This window comes from Dermacentor variabilis, chromosome 3 (genome assembly GCF_050947875.1).
Source record: "Dermacentor variabilis isolate Ectoservices chromosome 3, ASM5094787v1, whole genome shotgun sequence".
Lineage (NCBI taxonomy): Eukaryota > Metazoa > Arthropoda > Arachnida > Ixodida > Ixodidae > Dermacentor > Dermacentor variabilis.
In genome coordinates, this window is record NC_134570.1 from 173,051,699 (window position 1) to 173,078,303 (window position 26,605).

Below are 26,605 nucleotides of genomic sequence, written 5' to 3' on the forward strand. Positions count from 1 at the left end.
TGTTCCGAAGGCAGCGTACAGTGTCAAAGCACGTGCGCTCCTCCACCGTCATGAATGGCTTCGAAAAGCGGACTTTGCCGGGATATCAGTGATGCGGAGTATCGTGAAGCTACTGCGATGGAGCCATTACAGAACTTTGGTCTCCGGTGCGTGGTGATGACGGCGACGCGGAGGGGCTTCAAGAATTCTTGCACGCCGACGATGCAGTCGCGACAAACGAAGAATTGACTGACGAGGCGATCGTTGCAGCAGTCACCGGCGCGGAAGACGACGACAGCACCGACGACGAAGATGAACCGGAACTTGTACAAGTTGTATCTCAACAGGGGGCCTCAAGAATGATCGATTCCCCGTGGGACTTGATTTTTGCAAAAAACCTTTCGCTCGGACATGTTCAACATTTGGATGCCCTCCAGAAGATACTATCAGCAAGATTGCCGCGAAGCAGTCGAAACTCGCCGATTACGGGTTTGTTTCAGCAAAGAAGTGAGAAGTGCAAGCTATTTGCCCTCATTAAATGCTCTTAGGTATTCATGTTTTCTTTCTTTTTTTGGGGGGAGGGGGGCGCTAAGGGATTTTCAAGCTGAGAGGCAGCCGCGGCAACCTTCTCGTGTTTTTTACAAGGCCCCTTTCGGGACCACCAAAACGATGCCTCAGCGAGCTGGCATGTCACTTGCCGTCTGTGACTCCTCTTTGCAGTTGTTATGCTTTTTTTTCGTGCAACCCGTTTATAACAATTATCGGTTATAACAATGAAATTTTCATGGCACTTGAACATTGTTATAAGTGGACTCGACTGTATTTATGACAATGTTACCAACGTCAAACCTGGGGCACAAATACAACTGTTTGCAGATAACTGCGTTGTATTTCATACTATTAACTCCATGGAAGATCAGGGGAACTTAACTCTAGCTTGAATAATATATTTTGTGGCGCAAAGAATGGGGCATGGCTGCAAACACAGATAAAACTGTCTCTCTTCACATAACGCATAAAAAGAACCCCTGGAGTACGCATATCAAATGGGATCTATTCCATTAAAGCAAGTTGCGAGTTAAAAGCACCTTGGGGTAACGTTCACTAACAATTTTTCATAGAACCTTCACATTGACAACTTATGTTCTTCTGCCTACTGCAAGCTAACTTACCGTATTTACTTGAATCTAATGTGTACTTCCTTTTCCGATAAAAAGGGTCCTAAAATTGCGTGCACATTAGAATCGAGTAAGACCCTAAATCTGCATTACCATATTGCCATCGACATTTCAAAATGGCCGCCTTGTACGCACTTCGAGCCTAGCTGCCGTAGCTTCCTCCATGTGCTACAGTACGTGTGCTTAGGCAGTGCTTCCTTTGGCTTAGGTTAGTGCACCGTCTGTCTTCCCATTTTCTCCATTTGCTCTATCAACATGAAAGTGCCGACTGCAAAGACCTGCCGAGTTCATTGCGATGCCGCAATTAAAAGGAAAGCGATCACGTCTGCGGAGACAGACGGAAATCGGGCCGCATCACGGGCGTTCGGAGTTTCCGAAACTGGCATGCGTGAGTGGCGCAAATAGGAGAGGCGTTCAACACCGGTGGCCGCGCAGCCTGAAATGGAGACAAGACTTTACACGTATAGGCGCACTGCGCTGTGTTCTCGTCGCTTAGTTCGTGTCGAAGCGAGAGGCCGCACAAAGATCAATTCCCTCACTCCTGCTACCGCACTTCCTCACTCCAGCGTTTAAAGAGTTTCCATGGTCACTCAGTGAGACGTGTTCATGTTTTCTAGCGTGCATGTGATGCCCTGCTCGTTAATTTAGTTAGTAAGCGAATGTTTAGAAGTTTATACGGCCTATAAAACTACTATCCTTACTTTTCGTATAGCTGTCTGCTAATTTGCTATCGTAATCGATGCTTCGCCTTTCAGGCGAAACTGCGACTTCTTTATCTATCGCAACTTTTGTTCATTGGGAGTAAATCTTTTGTGTTCTTTTTTTTTTTTTTCAAATGAGAGGAAGTTGTATTTCTGTATGAAAGAATGAGGTGCGCGATACTGTAAAGGACTTTTCTTTTTTTTTAGGTCACGGCAAATGGGTGCGCGTTACAATCGAGGGCGCGTTAGAATCGAGTAAATACAGTATCTGCAACACAAACTTAGAAATGCCCCCTCAAACCTTAAATTATTGACTTATTAACCTATATCCAGCCAAAACTTGAATATGCTTGTGTCACATGGGATCCCTAAACTAAAGTCAATATTAACAAACTCAAGAGAATACAGAGAAAATCTGTTCGTTTTATTCATTCAAATTTGTAAGTTTGGACTCGCCATCAGAGTTCATGTTGGCCAACGATATTCCTTCGCTTGAACAAAGAAGACAGAAATACCGGCTAGATTTTTTATATAATCTAACCACAAATTGGCTCTGGACCCTTCACTATATGTAAGTCCTCTTTCCACAAGGAATACATAACACCATCGTCCTGATACACTAACACCTATTCTACACTAACACCATGCTAGGACAAGTTCTCCTTCTTTCCATGGACTATTTCCGTAAGGAATTCTCTGGCCGCACCGTACACCATGTGACTCTCTTTTCTGAATGTGTACATATTTTTCTTCGGGTTTCTTGCTCTTCAATGATCACGACAAATCCTTGTCGCTCAAACACCCTTGTCTTTGGTGCGCAACACTTAGTTGCCTATTGTCGCTAGTCTTCTGCTTTTATCTAAATTACATCGCTCTGTTTGCTCCCTGTTCTGCTTTCCATAATCGATCGGGAAGAACAGATTGATTAAGGCCTTGTGTTTTGGCCTTATCACAAATTATTTTGTGAGCAATATATCATAGAGAAGTGTTTATTTTTTCTGTATGTATATGAATGTATCTATGCACCTTTGTACTTTTATATGTGTAGTCTTACAGTTAATTATGTCCGCCCGTCCTGGAAGGACCACAATGTGGTCTGCAGTATGTACTAAATAAATCAATAAATAATGCAAAAACTTGGGCCCATATAAATGCATGGGCACCGGCTGGGAGCTTCGGCTGAGAACGCATTAACCAAAATATTGAATTAATCGGAGTCGGATTAACAGAAGTCTACTGTACTATGCAAGGCTCTGCTCAGAAAGCCACTGAATGAGTAAGTTGACATTTTACAAATGCAGACAACTATGCAGCTTCAATGAAATGAAAGAATGAAAATGTGCTGCTATATACAGTAGAAGCTTGTTGATACGATCCCATTTCATACAATTTCCTGGTGCCAACATTGGCAACAAAGAATGTAAAAAGTTACCCAATACAGTTTATACATACTTTTTACCGGTCAATATGTTTCTGGAAAACAGTATCTTTTAGCACCAATGTTCAGTATGTCACCAAGCTGTGGTTGTATGATATGTTTTTTGGCCGCTAGATCGCATGTAAACAAGAAAAGGTGCGAGGCATGCACGATCGAGAACAGTATCTGACCCTTATGGCAGCTTCCCCACACTGCTCGCTCCCCCCCCCCCCCCGTGTCTTGCGAAAATGACACCATGCGCTTGGTTTCCTATTCTGGTACCAGCAAATCTCCTTCTGGGTGGTCGAATGCCGCATCCAGAGCTGCTGCTGCCAACCCATTGCAACATGCATCTTCACCTCTCTGTATCACAGTGTACGTGGTGTAGAAAGCATATGACATGTTTGTAATACACGGCAACTCCCGAGCGTGCCGCTGTTCCCTGCTGCAGGCGGTGTGAAGCGAGTGCCATGTTTTGCTCTGGCAGCATCGCGGTATCGTATTCCGGTGTTGCCCACCAGATCAATTTTATTTCGATTTCCTGTTGCCGTCTTAAAACGACAATGCACGTCTTGGGTAACTCCTGCCCCACAAGCTCGTGCCGCAGTGATTCTCACAGGGTAGGCACATCAAAGCTTTTCACCAAAATGCTCTGCCCAAAGAAGCTGCTGGCCCACGACAAATTGGAGGAGCACGAACGAAAGTGTGCCAAAGCTGCACATACAACAACGCCAGTCTCTGGCCGCTCGGGCCCCACCGGATTGGCACCCATCGGCGTCTTGTGCTGCAATGTGGATGTTGAGCTTGCCATGCTTTCAGTGACTTCAGACTGTATGTTTTCTGAGTTAGTACATATCTTACACCTTTTTCTAGACGTATGGACAAGGTTCTGCTGTGCTTGTAAACAACTCTTACAGGCTATGAAAGTGCACCTTTCGTGGCAAGCATTCCCTAAACATACCATCAGCATAAACTGAAATGTAAATAGGAAAAAAAATTGTGCAGAAACCATTGACTATGATTGTCAATGTAAGCGAAGAATAGCTCGCGGCATCAAGAAAGCTATTCACTTTATTAAAGGAGATTGGAACGCTTGTATAATAATAATATTTGGGGTTTTACGTGCCAAAACCACTTTCTCATTATGAGGCACGCCGTAGTGGAGGACTCCGGAAATTTTGACCACCTGGGGTTCTTTAACGTGCACCTAAATCTAAGCACACGGGCGTTTTCGCATTTCGCCCCCATCGAAATGCGGCCGCTGTGGCCGGGATTCGATCCCGCGACCTCGTGCTCAGCAGCCCAACACCATAGCCACTGAGCAACCACGGCGGGTGGAACGCTTGTAGTGCGAGCAATGAGCACGCGCTCTGTAGCTGGCTGGCCGGCATGGCACAGTCCTGAATGGATATCTTGGAGCCAGCATGAAGCAAATGTTACAAATACAAGCAAACCTGCAAATGCAATGATGTCTCCTGGTTGTTCTCGACTTCTTTTTTATCTGAATTGATGTTGACGGTACATGATGATGCTAAGACGATGAGCAAAGCGAGAACAAGGTGAAAGCAGGAGCCAACGTTTCAACAAGTGGACTTTTGTCTTCTTCAAGGCGACATATGATGATGCTAAGTAATCCAGGTACACTTTGAGCCACTTTCAGTTTCTCTGACCTCGTGTACGCTTGTCCACCTATGCGAAGGTAGCCATGGCGAAGTGAGTGTAAGCACTGCACACTGTTTGCCTTGCTTGCAAGGAGCCGCACCATACTCACATGACGGGGAACACTTTGGGGAAGACCACAGAGGCCTCGGCCAAGTACTCGTACAGGATGCGTGTCTCGTTTTCATCCGTCGCAAAACGCACAAGGGTCGCCTGCGATGTCAAAGGAGCCAAAGCTTTTACTACATCGCACGTCACAATCATCATCATCGTCATCATAATTAAGCCCACCGAGGGAGAGCTCCCTCCCAGAGACCTCAAATAACCCCCTGTGCTGCTTGCAATAAATCCGCAAATCACTCGGCTTGCACACTTGACACCATATCTAGCTCTCTGCCATCTTTGACTGCCCGCCCTTTCCCTCGGCACTCAACCTCTTAGTTTTTAAAGGGCACTAAAGAGAAAATCAATTTTAGTTGTATCAGTAGATTACCTTTCCACAATGCCAAACAAAGCCACTCTTACCATGAAAAAATGGTTGCAAACCAGATTGGATGCAACAACAAAAGTCGGGTGGCGGCAAAGTTGCTTTGATGTCCCCACACCAGTTTGTCGTGATGTCATTGTTTCAACTGTCTGCGTGGGCCTAGTTAAAGAATGGAATGTATTCTATCCGTAAAGAGGGAATACATTCTATTCTAAATGAGCCAAGGACAGAAATAGTCATATTTTAAAAACATTACGCAGCAACAACAGGCAAAAAGAAAAAGAAATTAAATCTGTGAGTTCACTCTGAGGCAAAGTTAAACCTCGCTATAACAAAGTAGGTAAAATCGGCAATTTGCTTCGCTATATAGAAATTTCGTTTGCATCGAAATTCGACCTTATATGCAAACAAGTACAGACGCCAATAGATTTTTCTTACACTAAAAGTGGCCGGAGAATTTTCCGAATTATTGGGCAATCGAAGAAAGCAAATTTGAATGAGAAAAAATTCCGATGAATTTGGGAGACAGCAACGAACGATACGGATTCATGCCACGTCGACAGTATCTTCAAATCGGCGGTGTGAATTAAGCGAAGCCAGCAACGCCTTTACGTGCACTGCGCCACCACATCTTATGGCGTTGCCCGCACTGGGACGACGCCGTAAATGAAAAGCGCCGGCAGCGGGGAGCGAATGCTTCGTCTGCCCCTCACTCCCACGGGTCACTGAAACTCTAGATTACGCAAGCTCCAACATTAAATGTGCGGGAAGACAGCTAAACATGATGCCACGCCGTCTCGGCATGCCCACTCTTTCCAAACGCTGCAGGTTACCTCTAAAGCAGGGTGCACAGCTGTGTATGCGCTCAGCCGGATTTACAGCAATGCGCAGCCACAGCCAAGACACACGCCAGAAATCGCGGCGAGCGCCAACTTATGACACCCCCCCCCCTCCCTCGCCCACTCACACGCGCTTGATTGCGTTACCGTGATCTCGCTCCCCTCCCTCTTTATCCCCTCTGCTTGCGCGGGAAGGTGGCACTCGTGAAGCCACCCCCTTTCTTGTCTGAGCCTCGCACACTTTCACTCGCACCTAAAGCACAAAGTGCGCGGGGCACGACATGATCTTATCGCACTTAGGCTTTATACGGAACATGAACACTTTGGCAGTCGATTGCTCTTGTCATGCTGCATACGATTTGAGAGGTGCATTTGCAAGCAGCCACTTGTAATTCAATCATTTGACCATTTGCGTCCGCAGAAGTTTCCATTCATTGTCTCGGCATTCCTTTGCGGCGGAAGCGAAATTTCGTTATATTGAAACCGCATATATACACACTTTGTTATATTGAAGTTCTAAATACAGGCTGTTCTATGAACAAAAGGTTATGAAAACTTAAACACTTCGTTATACCGATAATTTCATTATATCGAGGTTTAACTGTACCAGCACTGGTATTTCGGTGTGAAATAAGACAATGAAACTTTGACCTCCATTTTTCTCTTGAATGATCAACCTCTTACTGCTAAAATAATGAAAGTAGAACTCTGAAAGACTACTTCATCAGTCTGAACTGGTTCAGTGCTTCTCTTTAGTGCCCCTTGGATACGCGATTGGTTATTTGAGCTACCTAAGTCCCTTTGCCCCTATCCAGGTTCAGGGTAGCCAAGCAGAGAATATCTGATTAACCTCCCTATCTTTCCTTTGCCCTTCTTTGTCTCTCTCTCTCTAAGAATTAAGCGACCTGCCTAACTGCACTTCTTAACCTCAACTAGCATCATCTGCCCACACTTTATCACCAATGGAGACTGATATTCTACTTCTTTATTATGCCTTCCATTTTCATCTCCATCACTCGTTGCACAGTCTCGAGCTTCCGTTCAAGTTTCTTGGTTGCGGTCCTTCATTCCCCATAGGTGAATGCAGGCAGAATATGGCTGTTACAGCTAATATGTATACTTTACGTGCACAAATAGAGCGCAAGTCACTTCCCAGGAATGAAAGCCAGAGAAGGAGCCTCCCATTATATTCAGAACCATTCAATGCCAAACATGCCAATTCTTTTTTTTTAGCTACGATTTCCAATGGCAAAATGTGATGCGCTCGACCACCAGGCTACTCAGCTACGAGGAAAAGCCAACCTCACAATGACGATAAGTGCAAGTGTACAATTGATAGGAGTGACTCAGTGCAGTGAAAAGGAGTGGGTTTCATAGCACGAAGGAGTTGACCTACAGTAAAATCATGCAAATTCTACGTGCTGCGGGAATCAAGGTTAGCGATGCTTATGCAAGCACTCTGTCCCCATTACATCACTCCATGTCTGCTGTCTCCACTCTGCTACTGTAACCACAGCGCTATGTCATCTTCTCACTGAACTACGTCAGTTTGCACCAACCATTCAGTGTGCATTATAACCTGTCCTCTCGCCACTTTGTAAGTCGAGCCATTAAACTGAACCTAGACGGCTTTTCAAATTGAGGCTGACACGATGGGCTCCCTAAATGCTATTGTAACCAGTAAATAATCCCGAACAAGCATGAGGACCACTCACGAGGACAGTGAGCACCAGGGCCTGAGTGGGGAAGTCCGTGAGCACCTCGGGGTCAAGCAGGACGTTGTCCTCGTTCGAGACAGACACGCGGGACGAGCGCGGGGGTGCCAAGGCAGCATCCCCTTCGGCCGTGCCGGGCGGCCCCTTTTGTGACCGAGGTGTCGGCATAGAGCTGCTGCGTTGGGTGCGGAACAGGGGACGGCCCCCGCCCTCGCTAGTGTCCAGGCTGCGCCAGAACTTTGGGTCCTTGGTCGACGATGGAGGGCCGGGCGGTGTGCCCCCACCACCCTGAACACGGACGGCACAAAACGGGCCTCAATGTCTACTCAAGCATGTGCACTGCTAACATTATTAAGGACACACGGTGAGAACGAGCAAAGACAATGTATACACGTAAAGCACTGTTGCACTGATTATTTGTACACTCGATGGCAAAAATTTACAGACTTCGGGATCTGACAAAATGTTGAAATTCTGAGAAGTTTGAGAATCGCAGTCAGTAAAATTGTACAAGGTTTCGTTGTTTGTATATATACAGTGGAACCACGATTATATGATTTTCTCGGGACCACAAAAGAAGCATCATAAAACCCGAACAACAAAAATTGTGCCTACAAAAACACGGTTCCATGCAACAGATTTAAGACAAACTACAATGTAAATTAGAAACGAATACTCTCCAGGGCTTGAAAACCCAAATCACCAAAAAAGTAATTGCAAAAAGAATACTGCAGTACAGGACCAATCATGCTTTATTAAAACAAACCTTGCACCGCAATTCACTGCCGCGATTCCCCCCAGCCAGCCTGAATCATGGCACACTGTGTGCTCAAGGGTTTTCCACACTTAAAGGGCACCTCACCAGGTCTGGCCATTTTGAGCTAACAAGCGCAAAGCATACAATGCGCGCTAACGATAGTGTTTACAAAGAATTATATCAGTACACGCCGTGGAAAGGTCTGAAATTTAAATCCGAACGCCGTTTTCCCTTTTTCCTCGCTGTGACCGCGCTCCAAACCGGACGGTGACGTAGCCGTGTCCCTGCGCCTACGTAGTCGTGTCCGCAGTGTGACATCACTCGTGGTAACACGCGACTTCCAAGAATTATTCAAGGCAACATCTGTTATTCCTGTGATCTGTTGCTTGAATTGACGAATTAAAGTTTAGAGAAATAATAAAACACACTAACGGAATGTCTGCATGTTTTTTGCTTTACTTCGCACCAAAGAAAAGAAATTACTTCTGCTTCGTCTGCTTGTTCCCATGGTCGTGCAGTCAAGTGCGCAGGTACTGAAACTATGCCATTTTTTACCTTGTTCCAGTGTGTGATCATGCTCTGCTATCCGCTTGTTCTGCCTCAGTATATGTGTAGCAGTGAATTATACTGCTAGGCATGTGTCCTTGTGCACAGCGTGCAAAATCGTGTGTTGCGCGAAACGAGACATCACAACAGCTCGCGTACAATGCCGTCAGCAAAAGTGCACTGTGCCGGAATAAAAAAGCAAAGAGAAAAAAAGAAAATGAAGGCGGGGCCCGTGACATATGCGTCACACGAGCCTCGAGGTCCAGTATTTGGAGAACGCAGGGAAGGAATTTCGCTTGCGACGGCTAGACGGGGCGAGTGGAGAGAGTGTCTCACTATACAGTGGAGCTCGCCTCCTGAAATTATGGGTTCGCAGCGCTGAAATATTTCTATCTCGGCTATTACTGAGCCGATTTGAAAAATTCTTACGGCAGAAAGGTCCCTAAAGGACACGTAACGACTTCCAGCATATAACGAAAATTTGCTATGGAGCCTCGCGAGGGGCCCTTTAACAAAAATTCGGTAAGTTTCTTTCGCCCCTTCTTCGATCCAAGAAGCAGGAGCTTTCACTCGAGTTGGGCAAAGTCCAAAAGGAGGTCCTTTGCGGCAGCGCGCGAACAGATGAAGCTCAGGATGCCGTCTATGAGTCATAGCACATCAGTGAACGTAGTGGGCACAGGCAGGAAACTGTTCCATCATTGTCCTCGTATGATGTCAGTCGGTGGTCCTCCTCAATGACGTCATCCGGCGACACCTCACCTCACTGCAGATAGCAGCGTTGTCATCGGCCTCAATGTACTCTGCAAAAGTCGTGGTGTGGTTTGATCTCTAAAATCGGTGGCAGCGAAGGCTGCATTGGCCTCGAGTGTGCAGCTCCATGCCGCTTTTCCACTTCTTCAATGCTAGTCAGCTTATCGCCGAGCGACACAACCGTTTCCTTTCGGGACATCATGCATCATGTTGCTCGAAACAACCCAAATCTTCTTGACTGAACGCTGTTCGCTACAATCACGACGAAGAACACGTGTGAAGGCCTCTATGCTCATCCTTGTCAACTATCTGCTGATGTAAGCGTGGGAACTTAAAAGGAGAGAAACGCTCCTCCACTGCAACGTGAGACAATGCCAGCGAGAAGAGAGGGAGAAAGTGATTGTGGAGAACAAAAGGCGCTATTTCAGCACAGTGGGCGGCTGCCGCGGAGGAAAAAGAAACGAACAATGAGACGAGGCAGGGAGGAAAGCTGTGCAGGAGTCGAACCAGTCGGAATCAAGCGCTCCACATGCGAAGGAGAGGTGGTACGAGGAAAGAGGATGGCGGCACTTTCGTCCGCCGCTCAGTCCTGCGCTTAGCGTGGGTCGTCGATAATGCAGGTCAGGCATAAAATTGCGCCGGATAACCAAGGTTTTTAATGCATTGCTTCTATAAGGACTTCACAGGGACGGCGCTAATAAATTGCAAAACAAGGGTCGTCGCAAAACCGGGTGATGTATAACTGGGGCTCCACTGTGCTAGCACAGGCTGGAAATACAAACACCAGGCTGCGTTTCGAGGCTGCAAAATTATTTAGCCTTCTACAATCCTGGGGACCAGTAAACTTTTCACGTTGACTGTACACCGTTTTTGCTCCTCCTCCATACTCCCACACAGCCCTCATAAAGCCTTCGCAACAGTCTTTATTGGTGACAACAGTGTAAGGAACTACATATACAGTTAGATCTCAATTTGTGATGTCATAATGGCATAGAAAAACTTGACTACATGCCAAAATTTCAGCAAATCATGGTTCATTTGTTTCACGTAAAAGTTCTGCAGAAGTGTATGGGCTTCATATGGGTGCGAGGAACTCGTATGGGTTTCCTTTGTAGCAATTGCTACGAACTGGTGGATGTCTGATTTTCCCTTCATTAATTCATTTGTTTCAGCAGTAAAGCTTTTGTCCCCGGTTACTGGAACAATCCTGGTGGATAGCATCTTGTCAGTAAGCATTTGTGAACAAAATCCCACAAACTAGATCAATGATTTCCTGCATAAAAAACAATGCAACGTGGTATAGCAGATGGCCTGGAGAAGAAAGCTTCCATCCAGACTGTGTCTGCTGCTAGTGGCTGCTGTTACATGGTGCCACATGTACATGTGCTATCATCATCATCATCATGCCACACCAATGCTAGGTAGCCATTTTGCTTCTTGACAATAATTTAATGAGCCTCGAGGCCATAGTAACCTTTTTCGAAACAAGTGGACTTCCATTAATTCGACTCTGACAGGCCCGACGAAGCTGATCAAATTATCCAGCAGGTAGCACTGAACAAGAGGCAGAAAAAGACTGCCCAAACTGCTGGTTTATTTGGCATTATTTGACTAATTCTAACACATTAGAATCAATCGTGCACACACTTTTTATGGGTTCAAATCAGAAAACAAAAAAATTTTGAAATGACATTAGAGCATTAAAGCAGTTAACTGGCAAGGGCCAATTTCAGGTTCTAAATAAATGTTTCAGCCCATAGAAATGTATGGGTGCCAGCTGGGACCTTCGGTAGGGATCATATTAACCGAAAAATCAAATTAGCTGCAATTAAATTAACGAAAGTCTACTGCATTCGTTCGCACAACATAGTGAAATGACATTGAGACAACCCCTTTCCTCTCTTTGACCACTTGGTGTTTTCCTGTTGCGACTGGCACATTCGGAAGCATAATGAGTGAAATCAGACGCACAATTGGGATACATCTAACATGGTTCCCGTACTGTCGCAAGAGATGGCAAATCAGTATATTCCGACCTCCCCTCAACTGACACTCTTCTTCATCACCTGCTGGCAAAAAAGGCATGCAAGCAAAGGATGCATGCGAATTACGAATTCACTCTCAGGAGACGTTTTTCTGTTGTTTCGTTCGTTGCCTCTATTTACATGCATGCATCATGTGTGGGAATCAATAAACTGATGCTAGGGAACAAAATTATTTTGCTGAACTGTGGAAAAATATACACAGTGTTTAGAGGAACAAACATACCAAAACAGAAAAATAACCATCATATTTTGAATGTCACTAAATTCAGGTTTCTTATACATTTAAGGAGGGACACAAGTCATAGAGACCAAAAATTGCAGAAAAATCACCTTTTCGGAAACGTTATTTTGGATTCTACAGTGCCTGATGCATTATCTCTAATTTTCACACCTCATGGACCACTAATCTAGTCATAATGGCGCTTTGTATCACACCGGCGAGCTGTATTTTTACTGATAAACACGCAAAAAAAGGCCTTTTTCCGTGATGTGCAGTTGGTGTTCTAACTTTCCGATCGCAGCCATCTTGGTCTCGTTTGAAAGAGCGACTCTTCTTGTTTAGTTTCCGTACCTCCGCTACTCTGTGCGCTAAATGGCTATGAAAGAAAAGCCCATGAAAGAGTTGTCCCGATGCGCAATTCCATTTGCCGACTGAGACACGTGACCATAAGCACTCCATGCCATTAGCCGATTTTCAATGTTGTCTGCCCGGGCCGCTCGGATGTGTGCAACGTGGCACGAAACAATGTCAAATTCAGTTTGCTACGAACCATAAATTCAGCGAACAGAAGAAGAAGTAGGCAGTAGCTTTGGAAGATGCCAGAAATAGTTTGCTACCCGTGCCGAGCGCTGCCAAAGCCACCAGCCGTGACTGCGTAATAGGCTTAGCAGATGAACGCAGTTCTGGCAGCACAACAGTTCTGGCATTCCAGCACAACTACTGCAGCCTTACAATTTGTAGAAGGTGAAGATGGCTCAAGAAAAACTGCAGGACATTGCTTCAAAGCTGGCTACAAAGCGAAAATTTGATATGCCGCTGAGGCTGGCTCGGATGGGATGCAGATGCGATCGGTTATGCTAAGCCGCGATTCTATAAAGGCTCTGCTGTCTTGTGTAGAACGGAAGTTGAGCTGCGGCAGCGGGTAAAGACGAACGTGACTGCAGCCTCGCCACAGAGATAGTAATCTCGTGTGCAATCTGCAGCGATGACGCTTCTGCAAAGAGTTTGCCGCACGTGATCAGCGGCCAATTGCGCACCCCGTTCCTCATGAACGATCGCTGTGCACGAAATGCGGAGCACCGATAATTTGCAAATGGCCTTAAATGACATCTTTTTTTAGATTTAGGATATCCATCTCGTGCGCGTTATGCGTTGATGCCACGTCGACCAAACGTGCAACCCATTCGTCGTCAGCAATCTCTGCTGCATGCGAAATACGGAGCCCCAGGAATCGGCAAAATACACACTTTTTTTTTCGATAATGAACATGTTATATGGACCATGTGCCAGGGGCATGCTAGCCTATTAGAACTGGTGACATGTACATACTTCGTTATATTCCTGAATAAATCAAGCTCTTTGTGTTTTTCTCAATTTTCTCAAAACTAACTTTTTGCTCAGCCTGCTTGTTTGTGGCAACAATACCTCAAAATCTAGGTCAGCTACAGCTGTAATTTTCTTTGTTATATGCAGCTAAATGCATAGTGGTTGAAGCGCTGCAAGCAGATTCCTTTTTTCTTCCCCCACAAATTCTTTTTTTATTTGCTTTCGTTTTTGTTCCCTAGTAGCCATACTGTAAACACTGAACTTTGGTGAGCTGCTAAAGTGTCAGTTGTTGTTGGATCTAAAAACTGCTTGCAGCATTTCCTTCCTGAAACATTCTGTGGTCCACTCATGCATTATTATTGCTTACTGCCCAATGTATTTTTACCTATTGTCTCTACAAACAATAGTAATGGACTTTTAATTATTGCTGTAACTACTTACTTTATCAAAATATAATACAATTTTTGTAATCAGCTCAAAAAGCTGAATAAGACAACGTCTTCTAATTAAATTTGGTCTAAAAGTAATTAACAAAGCTCTATACACCATGTCCCGCCTTAAACCTAGATATAACAAAGTAAGCAAAGTCGACGATTTGCTTCGTTATATCGAAATTTTATTTTATTGAAATTCAACCTTTTATGCAAATAAGTAACTTCACCAATCAATTTTTCTTACACAGAAAGGTGCCACAGAATTTTTCCAAATTATCGGGCAATCGAAAAAAGCAAATTTGAATAAGAAAGCAATTAACTTTGATAAATTAGGGAGTCGGCAACGAATGATATGGTTTCATGCTACATACATCGATGATATCTTCACATACTAATTAGGTGAAGCCAGCCACACTTTCCCATGCATTTCGACCCAGTGGCTGATAGCGTTGCCCACACTTGGATGACGCTATAAATGAAAAGCGCCGGCAGTGAGGAGCAAATACTTCGTCTGCCTCTCGTTCCAATGGTTCACCGAAACTCTACATTACGGAACCTTCAATACTAAAGGTGTGGGCAGATAGCCAACATGGTGCCATGCCGTCTCGGCAAGCCCACTCCTTGCACACTAGCCATAAACAGGGTGCACGGCTGCGCCTGCGCTCAGCCACAGTTACAGCCGTGCACATGCACGGTCGAAATGAGCGCAATCTTATCCCCCCTCTTCATCCTGCCCCTCGTGCATGCTTGATCGCGGTACCGCAATCTCACTCCCCTCCCCCTCTTTCCCTTTGCTCGCGTGGGGAGGCAGCACCCGTGCGTGAAGCCACCATCTGTCTTTGTCACCCTTCCACACTTTTACTCACACCTAAAGCACAAAGTGCACGAGGAGCGATAGAATCTTATTGCATTTGGACTCTATACGGAACACGATGCCGCTCCCCTTAGACAGTCGCTCTTGTCGTGCCGCGCGTGATTTGTGAGGTGCGCTTGCAAGCAGCCACTTGCATTTCAATCATTTGACCACCTGCATCCACAGAAGTTTTCATTTATTGTCTTGGAATTCCTATGCGGCGGCAGCGAAACTTCGTTAAATTGAAACGGCATACAAACACACTTCGTCGTATTGAGGTTCTAAATACATGGTCAAGTAAAACTCTTGCTTGGGCTAGTTGGTTCATGCTTGAAGTAGTAAAGGCAAGGCGCAGAAGACCAGGACCAGGCGTTGGTCCTGTCATTTGTGTTCTTCTTCTTTTCCTGGTCTTCTGCGCCTTGTCTTTACTACTTCAAATACATGGTGTTAGTTGAACAAGAGGTTATGAAAAGTTGAATACTTCATTATATCGAGAAGTTCGTTATACTGAAGTTTGTAATATCGAGGTTTAATTGTACCTATATTCAGCTGTATTTGTGCCGTTTCTTTCTTTCTTTTTTTGAATGATGCTTGTCAATATTTAATGCAAGTGCTATAGCAGACATTTGAAATGCAAACAACTTAGAGATAACTTGAATGCATTTTCTCGTTTCCACTTTCAGCACCTTCTGTAATGGCAGCACGATTTCTGATTCTACACTTAGTGAGAGGCCTCCTATACCATTTTTGGCCACCAAACTAGCAGCGGTGCAAGATCATGCTGTCAGTTTAATTATAGAATAGAATACAATGCATTTTTCTGTGTTATAATATTTGTCTTTTGCACTTTAGAAAATTATATGCAACTACAAACATGCCTAATTTACTGTTCTCATGAAGAAAAACCAACATGGCCAGTCTTTGCCATTAGTTCCACGTTACATACCTTCAAAAAATTATTTCTAGAGCAGAATAGGCATTAAAGGGGCCTTGAAACACTTTTCGACCATAGTAAGAAATTGTTGCCAATCTGTCATAGAGGCTGCTGTGAACATGTAAGCCAAATATTCACTGCATAGGGCGGGTAATTTGCAATCTCGTGTTAAAATAGGGAATGGTTGCTTGTTCTCGCATCTGCCATGCTGTCACGAAGCACCATCAAAAGCAGTTGGATCCACAAATGCTATCGGCAAATTTTGTGATCGTCAGAATATGCTCACTAATAGATTATTGTTAATTTTGAGTTGAATAAATGAAACATATACAGTTACAGTCGAACCCACTTATAACAATACCGGTTTTAACAATATGTCGCTTATAACAATGAAAAGGTGCTGCACAATCAACTTTTGTATGTTTCTATGGTGAAATAACATGCTTACTACAATGCCCCGATGCCGCATTATCTGTTATAACGATGGAGTCTGGCTGCTGGGTGTCAGAGTTGAAAGGTAGTAAATTGCGATATTCTTGAAAAAAAAAAAAAAGAAATTTGCACGATGGACTTCTGCTTCAACAGCCGCAGCGCATTCGATTTCCAGCCATCTCTGCGCGCCTCTCTCCCGTTGTCCTTCCACCCCTCTGAACATGAATGGGCTGCACTCATAGCTCTAAGCCGCCACACCTTTCGAAACACAAATGGACCATGCCAGCTGCGCTGCTCACAGATTGCTCGCTGGCACCTCATTCAGCGCAGTCATGGCGCAGTTCTGCAAACAGCTTAAACACTTGCGTTCGTCTTTGTTGATTGTGTCGAAATCGTTCCTGGCCACACGGTTTCTCAGCCTTGTTTGACCAACAGTCAGGTTTGACTCATCGCCGAAATGGAAAATGGCTGATGCGCCCGCTGATCATCGGCAATGCACAATGCTGCCGGTGAAAAGAAAGCGCACGTCTATAGATTTCAAAACTACGAGCTTCTAACCGATGAGGCAATCGTTGCAAACATGCTTGCATTGGAGAGCGACGGTGACGATGCCAGCGATCATGCAGTGGGGCAGGCTGCCTCAATGTTGTCCTCACAGGAGGCCCGGCAGATGATTCAGTCCGCTCCGGGGCTTTGTTTTCGCAAGGAACCTTCTGCTGCACTGCATGGAGCACCTGCATACCTCGCAGAATGATGACAGCAAGCTTCGCGTAAAGCAGGCAGGGCTGATGGACGTAGGGTTTTCTCGTGCAAGCCAGTGAGAAGTACGTGGCGAGATGCTTGTGGCGATCTCGCCTCAGCATTTCTTCTGGACTTCTCAGGCTGACAGGATGCCGCAGCAGCCTCCTTGCATTTTTTAAAAGGCCCCTTTTGAAGCCATTGAAGTGATGCCTTGGCGGTTCTCGCATATCGCTTGCCACCTGTGACCCCTCTTTGCAGTTGTTATAACAGTGCCATTCTTTAACGCCGACAGCCGTGGCCAGCTACATGCAATCGGAGCACCCAGGAAGCAGTTAAAACGAGTGAACACAATCAGTAGCCAGATGGAGTAAGGTGGTGGGGAGGGACACTGGCCTCCCCGTCATTATAGTTTTCTCACATCAGCCCTGCCATCCCCCTATTTTGATTTTTTCGTGCAATCCGATTATAACAATGGAATTTTTGTGGCACTTGAATATTGTTTAAGTGGGTTCTACTGTATAATGAAATAAATGATATAAAGAAGTATTTACCTTTTAATAACTTCTTGCCCATTGTACACCATGTATTTAGAACCTCAATATACTGAAGTGCATTTATACGTGATATCAATACCGTCTGCGCTCGTTACAACAGACCCGCGTACAACAGACCCGCGTACAACAGACTTTCGGATATAACGGGCCATATTTCAATCTTAGTTTGGTCTACTTATTTTATTAATGCAATGAAGTTCAGCTTTAACGGACCGCGCTACGACTGACCATCGGCTACAGCAGAAGAAATTAGCAGCAATTTTTGGCAAAATCTGGTGTATAAAATGGACTTCTGCCATGTTGACACGGGCTGGCAACTGATTTTTTAGAGTAAGCCAAATATTGCGGCTCAATATCTTGCGCGTGAGGGAGGGAGGAAAGCGGGGTGGAAGAATGCAGTCTTTCGAGCGTGAGGCATGGTGGGGGGGAGGCGAGGCGAAGGAAAGAGGCGGGTTCTACTCCGGTGGCTGCTGTGAATGGCGTGGCTGCGCGGGCGCCATATCATGAAAGTGATCAGCGATGTGGACAAAGTGCGCCAAGTGCCGGTAGCTTCGTATGTGCTGTGCTTTCAACGTTTAGTTTGTGTTGAAGCGAGAGACAGCACGAAGGTCAATTTGCTTGCTGCTGCTGCCACGTTTATCTTGCTTAATTTGCTATCATAATCGATGCTTCACTTTTCGGGTGAAACTCCAACTTTATTTTTGTCCGTGTTTTACTTTGGACGTTCAACACTCACTCTTTGCAATAAAGTTGTTAGACATGGCAATGAATGTTTCGGAAGTGAGGCGTCTCAGATATTATGGACTTTGGATAAAACGGGAATTTTTTGTCGGATTATCGGGGTTCGTTGTAACGAGAGTAGACTGTATAATAACATTTCACTGCTGCCACAAAAGCATACCGAGACAATAAGTGAAAACTTCCGCGCACGCAGATAATCGTTGAATCACAAGCAGCTGCTTGTGAATGCACCTCTCAAATCAAGCGCGACCGCCGAAGTGGAGCAGTGTCGTGTTCAGATATAGCGTAATTATTTGAATCTAGGTTGATGGTTCTTTTCATATAATCATATACCAAACCCTAGGGTCAGCTTAGATTCGCGGATTTAAATAAACGCACCAGTTTGTAATTGAAAATGATAAATGTGTTCCATAGCTAGCGTCATCTAGAAAAGCCAGTATCGCAGCCGCTACTAGCCGCGCCAGTGGCCAACTGAAATATACGAGCGACGTTGCCATTATGACCTGCGTCGTATTGGCGTGCGGCGCGGCGTTATCGTAATGGCACCAAACAGGCGATGCCACTGCAGTGGCATCGAAAGTTGTGCAGTGCAATCAAAAAGTTGTGCTAGCCGCAGAGGCATCATCAAAGGTTCAAGCAGGACGGAACTTCACCATCGATGAGAAAAACGTTAATTGTTGGAGGGGGCAACGGGGGACGCTTTTTGCGTTTGCTGCAACAAGGAGATGACAGCAATAAGGAAGATAACAGAGAGGAGTTGTTCCCCAAGATCGCATTGTGTCAAAACACGATGCGATTTGTCTGTCATGCAGCACTGTCTGCCCATGCGTAGACACGCGGACGCAAGCTTGCGCGCGTCTGCAAGCGTACAAGGCTAGCTGCGGTGATGACAGAGTAAGCTTGGTATGTTTATATTAAATAAATGCCATGAACGCTGTCCCCACTTTTTGTTTGGCCTACATTCGAAGTAAGTTTTTATATATTGTTTTTTCTGGCTTCGGACATTCCGGGGTCAGCCTAGATTCAAGTAAATACAGTATACAGTCAAATCACGTTACTAGGAACCCCACATTAACGAATTTTCAAATTTAATAATATTTACAAAATTCCTGCCAGATTTCCTATATGTTCAAGGTAAGAATATTTCAGAACTGTGAATTTCAATACAGCACATATTTCAGAATAACGCACATAATTAATTTTCCCCTTTATAACCGAGGAACATCAGTATTACGAATTCAGCTAAAAGTAACAGCGCCGCAACTCTCGTGTGAAGCAGAGACTGCGAGTGCAGTAGCTATCATCACCACTATGTCAAGTGCCAACCGCTTCACCACAAGCTTCACCACGAACTTCCCCACAGAGCTGTGGCGAAGTTCGCACGAGATCCAACGACGAATGCAGCTAGCGAAGGTGCCAAAAAGAAGTGAAAGCAGTTTTCGCTGCCGGACAAATTGAACATATTGTAGGAAATGGACGCAAGGAAAAAGAAAATCAACATGTGCAGACAGCGTAGCATTGCCTCATCGATTGTCGCAACCATTTTGAAAGACCGAGACAAAATTGTCAAGCTTCACCAGAAGTCGTAACTCTATGAGGAAACAGCTGTGACTGCGAAACCTTCAAAATGTGGACCAAGTTGTTCTCACGTGGTTCAAAGATGTCATACTGCAAAACGTTCCCATGTCTGACCTAATGCTCCAAGAAGAAGTCCGCGAATTTGCCAATGGACTTGAAATAACTGGGTTCGACGCTAGTACGGGTTGGCTTTTTCGTATCCACCAAAGGAACGGAATAACTCGGCAAGTAGTCTCGGGTGAGGAAAAGGCTGCTGATCGAGAAGGCGCGGATTCCTGGCGAGGTGGCTGAATCGTACTCTGAAGACATTATTTTCAATGCGGACGAGCCCGCATGTTTTTATCAGCTCCTGCCAGACCGGACGATGCACTTCGAAGGACAGCAGTACAAAGGAGTGAAGAAGTTGCATCTTCGCGTGAGAGTCCTGCCCCACTGCAATGCAACAGGCACGAAGAAAATTCAACTGCTCATCATCGGCAAGTACGCGAAGCCTCGCTGCATGAAAAACGTCATGTCAATACCGTAGAATTACTGCACTAATAAGCGAGCCTGGATGACCACAAACTCTTTTCCAAGTGGCTCATCAAACTAGACAACCAAATGAGGAGGGATGACCGAAAAATTCTACTGGTTGTCAACAACTGCTCTGCTCACATTGCGAATGTTCGCTTGATGCACATTCACTTGGAGTTTCTGCCGCCAAAGAACACGTCCTTGCTGCAACCCCTAGACCAGGGCATTATAAAGAGTGTGAAGGCAGATTTTCGTAAGCACCTTGTGCAGCGGTTGATTATCAACCTCCGCCTAAAGCAGCCGACTGTTACCAATATTTGTCAGGCAGCGATAATGCTCACAGGAACATGGTGGAACTTGGAGGCGTCCACCATTTGCAACTGCTGGCGAAAAGCAGGGCTTGTCAAAGTGCCTGTGCAGCTTGAAAAGATGACCTGGAGGTGACCTACAACAACCCCTGTGACCTCTGGAACGAGGTTATGGAACTGCTGCCTGCTGTCTCTTCCTTCGGCGACTACGTGGAGAGCGACAGCGCAGCGCTAAGGGCGACGGACTTGACTACCGAAGAGATTGTTAACTGCAATCACAACATCTCCAGTGACGATGACGACCCCAAGGAAGACGACTGTGGATCACCGAACAAACAAGATGAGATCGTGTCGAACATTGATGTTTTAGTGCACGGGAACAAAGTCCACACTTTCATCGCTCGATGCAATGACGTACCCGAGGGGTACATGTATTGTGCAAAGTGGAAGATGTAGATGCATTCCTAATCGGTTGTGCATGCTGTGTGCACCAAAAGAAAATAACTGATTTCTTCATATAAAGCAGCTTTGAAATGAGTGAAACATTTTTATTTGAGAGTATGCTTGTCTGCACACGCGTCTACTGCCAAGGTAAGTCATTTTCATTCCTAGGTTTGTCCACTGGCTGATAGCTGCAAGTTTTTCATTACAGTGATATTTCAAAATAACGAACGATTTTCGGCAATCCCGTGTGATTCATTATATCGAGATTTTACTGTATACGTACAAAGTCCAAGTGTGATAGGATCCTATCGTGCCTCGCACACTTAATGCTTTGGGTGTGAGTAAATGTGTGTGACAATGAGTTCAGAAGAATAGTGGCTTGTTGAGCGCCGTGGTCCCGAGCAAGCTCGTGGCAACACGATCAAGCACGCATGAGGGGGTAGGGGAGGTGGGGAGGTGCGAGGCAAGTTTATGCACATCTCCCTTTCTAGTGCCTGTGCCCGTTCGAGTAACTGGTGGCTGCAAGGTCGAGGTACCTGCTGCTGCTGCTGCTGTGCCTGGCCTCCTCCTCCTCCCTGGGCAGGGGTTGTGGTCCCCTGTTTGGCGAGCCGTGCCTGTGCCAGGGCGTTCTGGTCAAGCAGGTCCCAGGACTTCTGGCGTCGGCCGCCCTGCTGTTGTTGCTGGCCCAGTGGAGGGGGAGGGTGCAGCTGGTTGGCACTGCTGCTGCCCCTGCACACAAGAGAAAGGGATCAGTGAGGCTGCGTTCAAGTGGCGAAATGTTTGAATCTAATTGAATATATCCCAAAAGCGTTTCCTTGCCATAAAGCTGACAAAGTACAAGACAGAAACAGGAAAAAAAAAATGCATTTTCTTTTTTCTGTTTCTGAATACAGTAAAATTCCGCTACAACAGAGCACTTTCGATTCCCCATCAAAGGTACAAGGAGTTACTGCTTGAAAATTCCCACCACAGCACTCTTTTGCTTGCCATTCTGCTTCCAACAAAATTTTTGCGAATTAGTGCTGGGCTTGAGAAGTTAATTTACCGTGCAGGAAACACCAAGTTGAAAACCAAGTGCATTCTGGCATTCTCTACATTCTGGAAGCTTGAATGATGGGTCGGCTCTACTAGAAAGTGCCAGGGATGGCTAGATCTCACCGCACTTCACAAACATGTAGGCTGTCATATCCCAACAGTGATGGCAACGAGCTGGCTGGCCCTCCTTTGATGATGACTGAAACAAGTGCCCATTATTTCTTTGGAGCCACAACCAATATGGATTTGTATGGGACCACATGATGGCACTGATTCCTACTTTGTTGGTTTTATGCCGCTGCATGTTGCATGTGATCCTGCTCTCTTAATGGCAGCGTGGCAACTCCAGGCAGAAACTGAAAGTTTATTTATTTGGAAAACAAGGCACACATTATTAGACAAGCCTCAAAAGGCAGAAAAGGAAAAGGCAGTGTTGTGTCACGTTTGGCACTTTGCTCGTACCTGCTGATCCCACAAGCGTAGGCCAGGCCTAAGCAGCGCCACTTCATTGAAATCGGCAACCAAAGTTGGGATATTGTGCAAGGTCAATAGAACTGTCTTGGCAGCCACCGTATATGGCATATGGAAAGCAGAGGAATCACCTCAACAAGACAGGTGAGGCTGTGGGCAACAACAACCTGAACGGTGGCAACTCGCTTCGTTGTTGCCATGTTTGCAACAATGCAGACATGGAAAAGTCAGGAAAAAATCTAGAAAACCACTATGTAGCCTCTGAGATTTCAGGTGCCATTAATACTGTTACGTGTAGAAAGACACAGACGAAAGAGGCCATTTACAGGCTATTTACACTGGACTGGAACCAGAGCGCTAGGCCGGCATTCGCTCGCTCCAAAAGCACCGACCCACTTCGTCGTCGTTCTCGCAGCGGCTCGTCTCTTGAGTATCGTAATATCGTAATACTACCCCCCGGCGGCAAAAGCGCCGTTACGGTGCTGGTAAATATCCAAGGCGCGTGGAGAGTTGTAGCGCTTGAGTCGGGCGACGAGGACAATGTCCCTGGTGTTCACAGCGGAGGACATAGTGGGCGTGGCTAGAACGATTTCATAGGTGACATCGGTCACTTGGCGGAGCACGCGATATGGGCCTGTGTAACAGAAAAGCAGTTTCTCACAAAGGCCAACTTTACGCTATGGTGACCAAAGCAACACGAGGGTGCCGGGCACAAAATGGACATCACGTTGATGGAGGTCGTAGCATTGCTTCTGTTTGTGTTGAGACACTTGTAGACGAACGGACGCAAGTTGACGAGCATGGTCAGCACGGGCGATTGCATCACGGGCATAAGCGCTAGTCGACGCTGTGGTGGACGGAAGCACAGTGTCAAGTAGTAGCGTCAGTTCGCGGCCATACAAGAGGTAAAACGGGGAAAAGCCAGCAGTTTCGAGACGGGAAGACTTGTACGCAAAGGTAATGTAAGGCAGAGCCAGGTCCCAGTCACGGTGGTCGTCTGAAACGTTTTTCAATAGCATGTCGGTAAGGGTTCGGTTCAAACGCTCAGTGAGGCCGTTCGTTTGGGGATGGTAGGAGGTGGTAAATTTATGCCGTATTGAGCAGGCACGCATGACGTCATCGATGACTTTGGCCAAAAACATACCGCCACGGTCTATTAGCAATTGACGCGGAGCACCATGCATCAAAACGATATCATGTAGAAGGAAGTCCGCAACATCAGTTGCGCAACTGGTCGAAAGAGCGCAGGTTACGGCGTAGCGGGTCGCGTAGTCAGCCGCGACTGCAACCCACTTGTTTCCTGATGTAGATTCCGGAAATGGGCCGAGAAGGCCTAAGCCAACACGATGGAAGGGCTCGGCAGGGATGTCGAGCGGCTGCAGGTAACCAGAGGGGAGCAGGGAAGGCTTCTTGCGTCGTTGGCAAAGTTCAAAAGCGGCGACGCAACGTCATACGGAACGGGCAAGGCCTGGCCAGAAAAAACGGCGACGTACACGATCATAGGTTCGGACTACGCCGAGGTGTCCTGCCATTGGTGCGTCGTAAAGCTCTTCTAGAACGGTTGAGCGGAGGTGTTTAGGCATGACCAGTAGGAACTCGGAGCCGTCCGGATGAAGGCTACGACGGTACAGAGTACCATTGCGGAGGGCGAAGAGGCGTAGAGTGGCATCGGTTGGAAAAAACGGTCGATGAGTGCTCTGATGTAGGCGTCACGACATTGCTCGTCGGCAAAATGAAGCAGCTGTGATACAGAGAATACGCAAGCAGCACTGGTAATATTGGAGGAGTCAGGGTCGTCAACAGGGTAGCGCGACAAGCTGTAAGCGTCTTGGTGCAGGCGGCCAGACTTGTAGACCACGGAATATGAAAATTCTTGTAGCCTCAAAGCCCATCGACCAAGTTGGCCTGTAGAATCTTTTAGTGATGAGAGCCAGCAGAGGGCATGATGGTCAGTGACTACGGAAAAAGCGCGACCGTAAAGGTAAGGACGGAACTTCGTAAACCGCCCAGACAACAGCAAGGCATTCACGTTCCGTAATGGAATAGTTGCACTCTGATGGTGCTAGGAGGCGGCTCGTATAAGCAATAACACGATCCTGGCCACGCTGACGCTGGGCTAAGACGGCACCTACGCCATGACCGCTGGGGCATCTGTACGCAATTCTGTATGGGCATCAGGGTCGAAGTGGGCGAGAATGGGTGGTGAGGTTAGAAGAGTGACGAGACGAGAGAAGGCGGCAGCTTCTGAAGTGCCCCACGAGAATTGTACGCCTTCCTTCAAAAGATTAGTGAGCGGTCTAGCAATTGTCGCAAAATCTGGAACAAAACGACGAAAGTATGGGCACAGTCCTACAGAACTTTGAACGTCTACGGCTGTCTTTGGAACCGGAAAGTCTCGGACAGCGCGAGTTTGTCGGGATCAGGCTGGACTCCGGAAGCGTCAATGAGATGGCCCAGAAGAGTAATTTGACGGTGGCCAAAACAACATTTGGACGAGTTAAGTTGCAGATTCGCCTTTTGAAATACATCAAGTATAGTTGTTAGGCGCTCAAGGCGAGTGTCGAACGTTGGCGAGAAGACGATGACGTCGTTGAGGTAGCAGAGGCATATGGACCATTTGAAACCTTGGAGCAAGGAGTCCATCATACGCTCAAAGGTGGTAGGGGCGTTGCATAATCCAAACGGCATTACATTAAATTGGTATAGGCCATCAGGTGTGATGAACGCGGCTTTTTCTCTGTCCATATCGTCAACAGCAATCTGCCAGTATCCAGGACAAAGATCAATAGAACAGAAATAGCTGGAACCATGGAGGCAGTCAAGGGCATCGTCTATACGTGGGAGTGGGTAGACATCCTTTTTAGTAATGTTGTTCAGATGACGGTAGTCTACACAGAAGCGCCATGTGCTGTCCTTCTTCTTAACCAACACCACAGGTGACGCCCAGGGACTCGAAGAAGGCTCAATGATGTTTTTATCTAACATTTTGTTCACTTCACTTTGAATTACTCGGCATTCCGACGCAGAAACTCGATACGGTCGTCGGTGAATAGGCGTAGCATCGCCAGTAAGAATCCGATGCTTGACCGCGAGCGTCCGGCCTAAAGGGCGATCGCCGAAGTTGAAAATATCTTGGTAGGACGGTAATACTTGGCAAAGGTTTTCAACTTGCGCAGAGGACAGGTCCGTCGCAACCATTTTCTTTGTGTTGGAATCGGCGCCCGAGGCTGGCGCGAGGGGCCTGCGAAGCTCGCCAGAACCATTGGTTGATAACGCTGCCACATGATGGCCGCCGAGACAATCAACGTTGGCAAAGCAAATACCTTGCGGTAGAATTTGCTTAGCCAATCCAAAGTTAAAGATAAGTATGCGAGTGCGGTTCACAGTAATAGTGGGTATAGTGTGAGGCACGGTAACGTCATAATGTAGTGGAATGTCGCGCAGAGGAGTGACAAGGTACTCGCCATCAGTAACTAGTGGGGAAGAAAACAGTTCAATATAGGCTATTGACTTTGGCGGCAGGCGAAGAAAGCCGGTGGGGCATAAGCGGCACAGGGGTGCGTCAGAAGGTTGTGCCAGAATCGGTAACTCAAGGCGAAGGGTACCGGCAGAGCAGTCAATAAGAGCAGAATGCGCGGAGAGAAAATCGAGGCCGAGAATTAAGTCGTGGGGGCAATGAGCAATCTTGGTGAAGAGCACAGCAGTGTGGCGGCTGGCGATGATGACATGTGCCGCACACATTGCGATGATAGGCACAGTACCGCCATCCGCAACGCAGACGACGCTTGCCGATGCTGGGGTGAGGAGCTTGTTCAGTCATCGTTGGAAGGCAGCACTCATAATAGAAAGATGTGCGCCTGTATCGATGAGTGCCGTGACAGGATAGCCATCAACGTCAAGATGGTTTCGGTTCGTAAGTAACGTGAGCAGAGGATTTGAGGGCAGGGT

At 46.4% G+C, this 26,605-nt stretch overlaps 1 protein-coding gene across 6 annotated transcripts in view; it reads right to left on the minus strand.

Moving 5' to 3' along the window:
- Positions 1–26,605, minus strand: part of Nf1 (neurofibromin 1) — a 206,231-nt gene that overhangs the window by 14,081 nt on the left and 165,545 nt on the right. For all 6 annotated transcript variants that reach the window (XM_075686683.1, XM_075686679.1, XM_075686682.1 and 3 more), the window contains 3 exons: positions 21,688–21,880; positions 7,976–8,263; positions 5,047–5,147 (listed from right to left, as the gene is read on the minus strand). In XM_075686683.1, the coding sequence (XP_075542798.1) occupies positions 5,047–5,147; positions 7,976–8,263; positions 21,688–21,880 (582 nt within the window). The remainder of the gene's footprint in view (positions 1–5,046; positions 5,148–7,975; positions 8,264–21,687; positions 21,881–26,605) is intronic.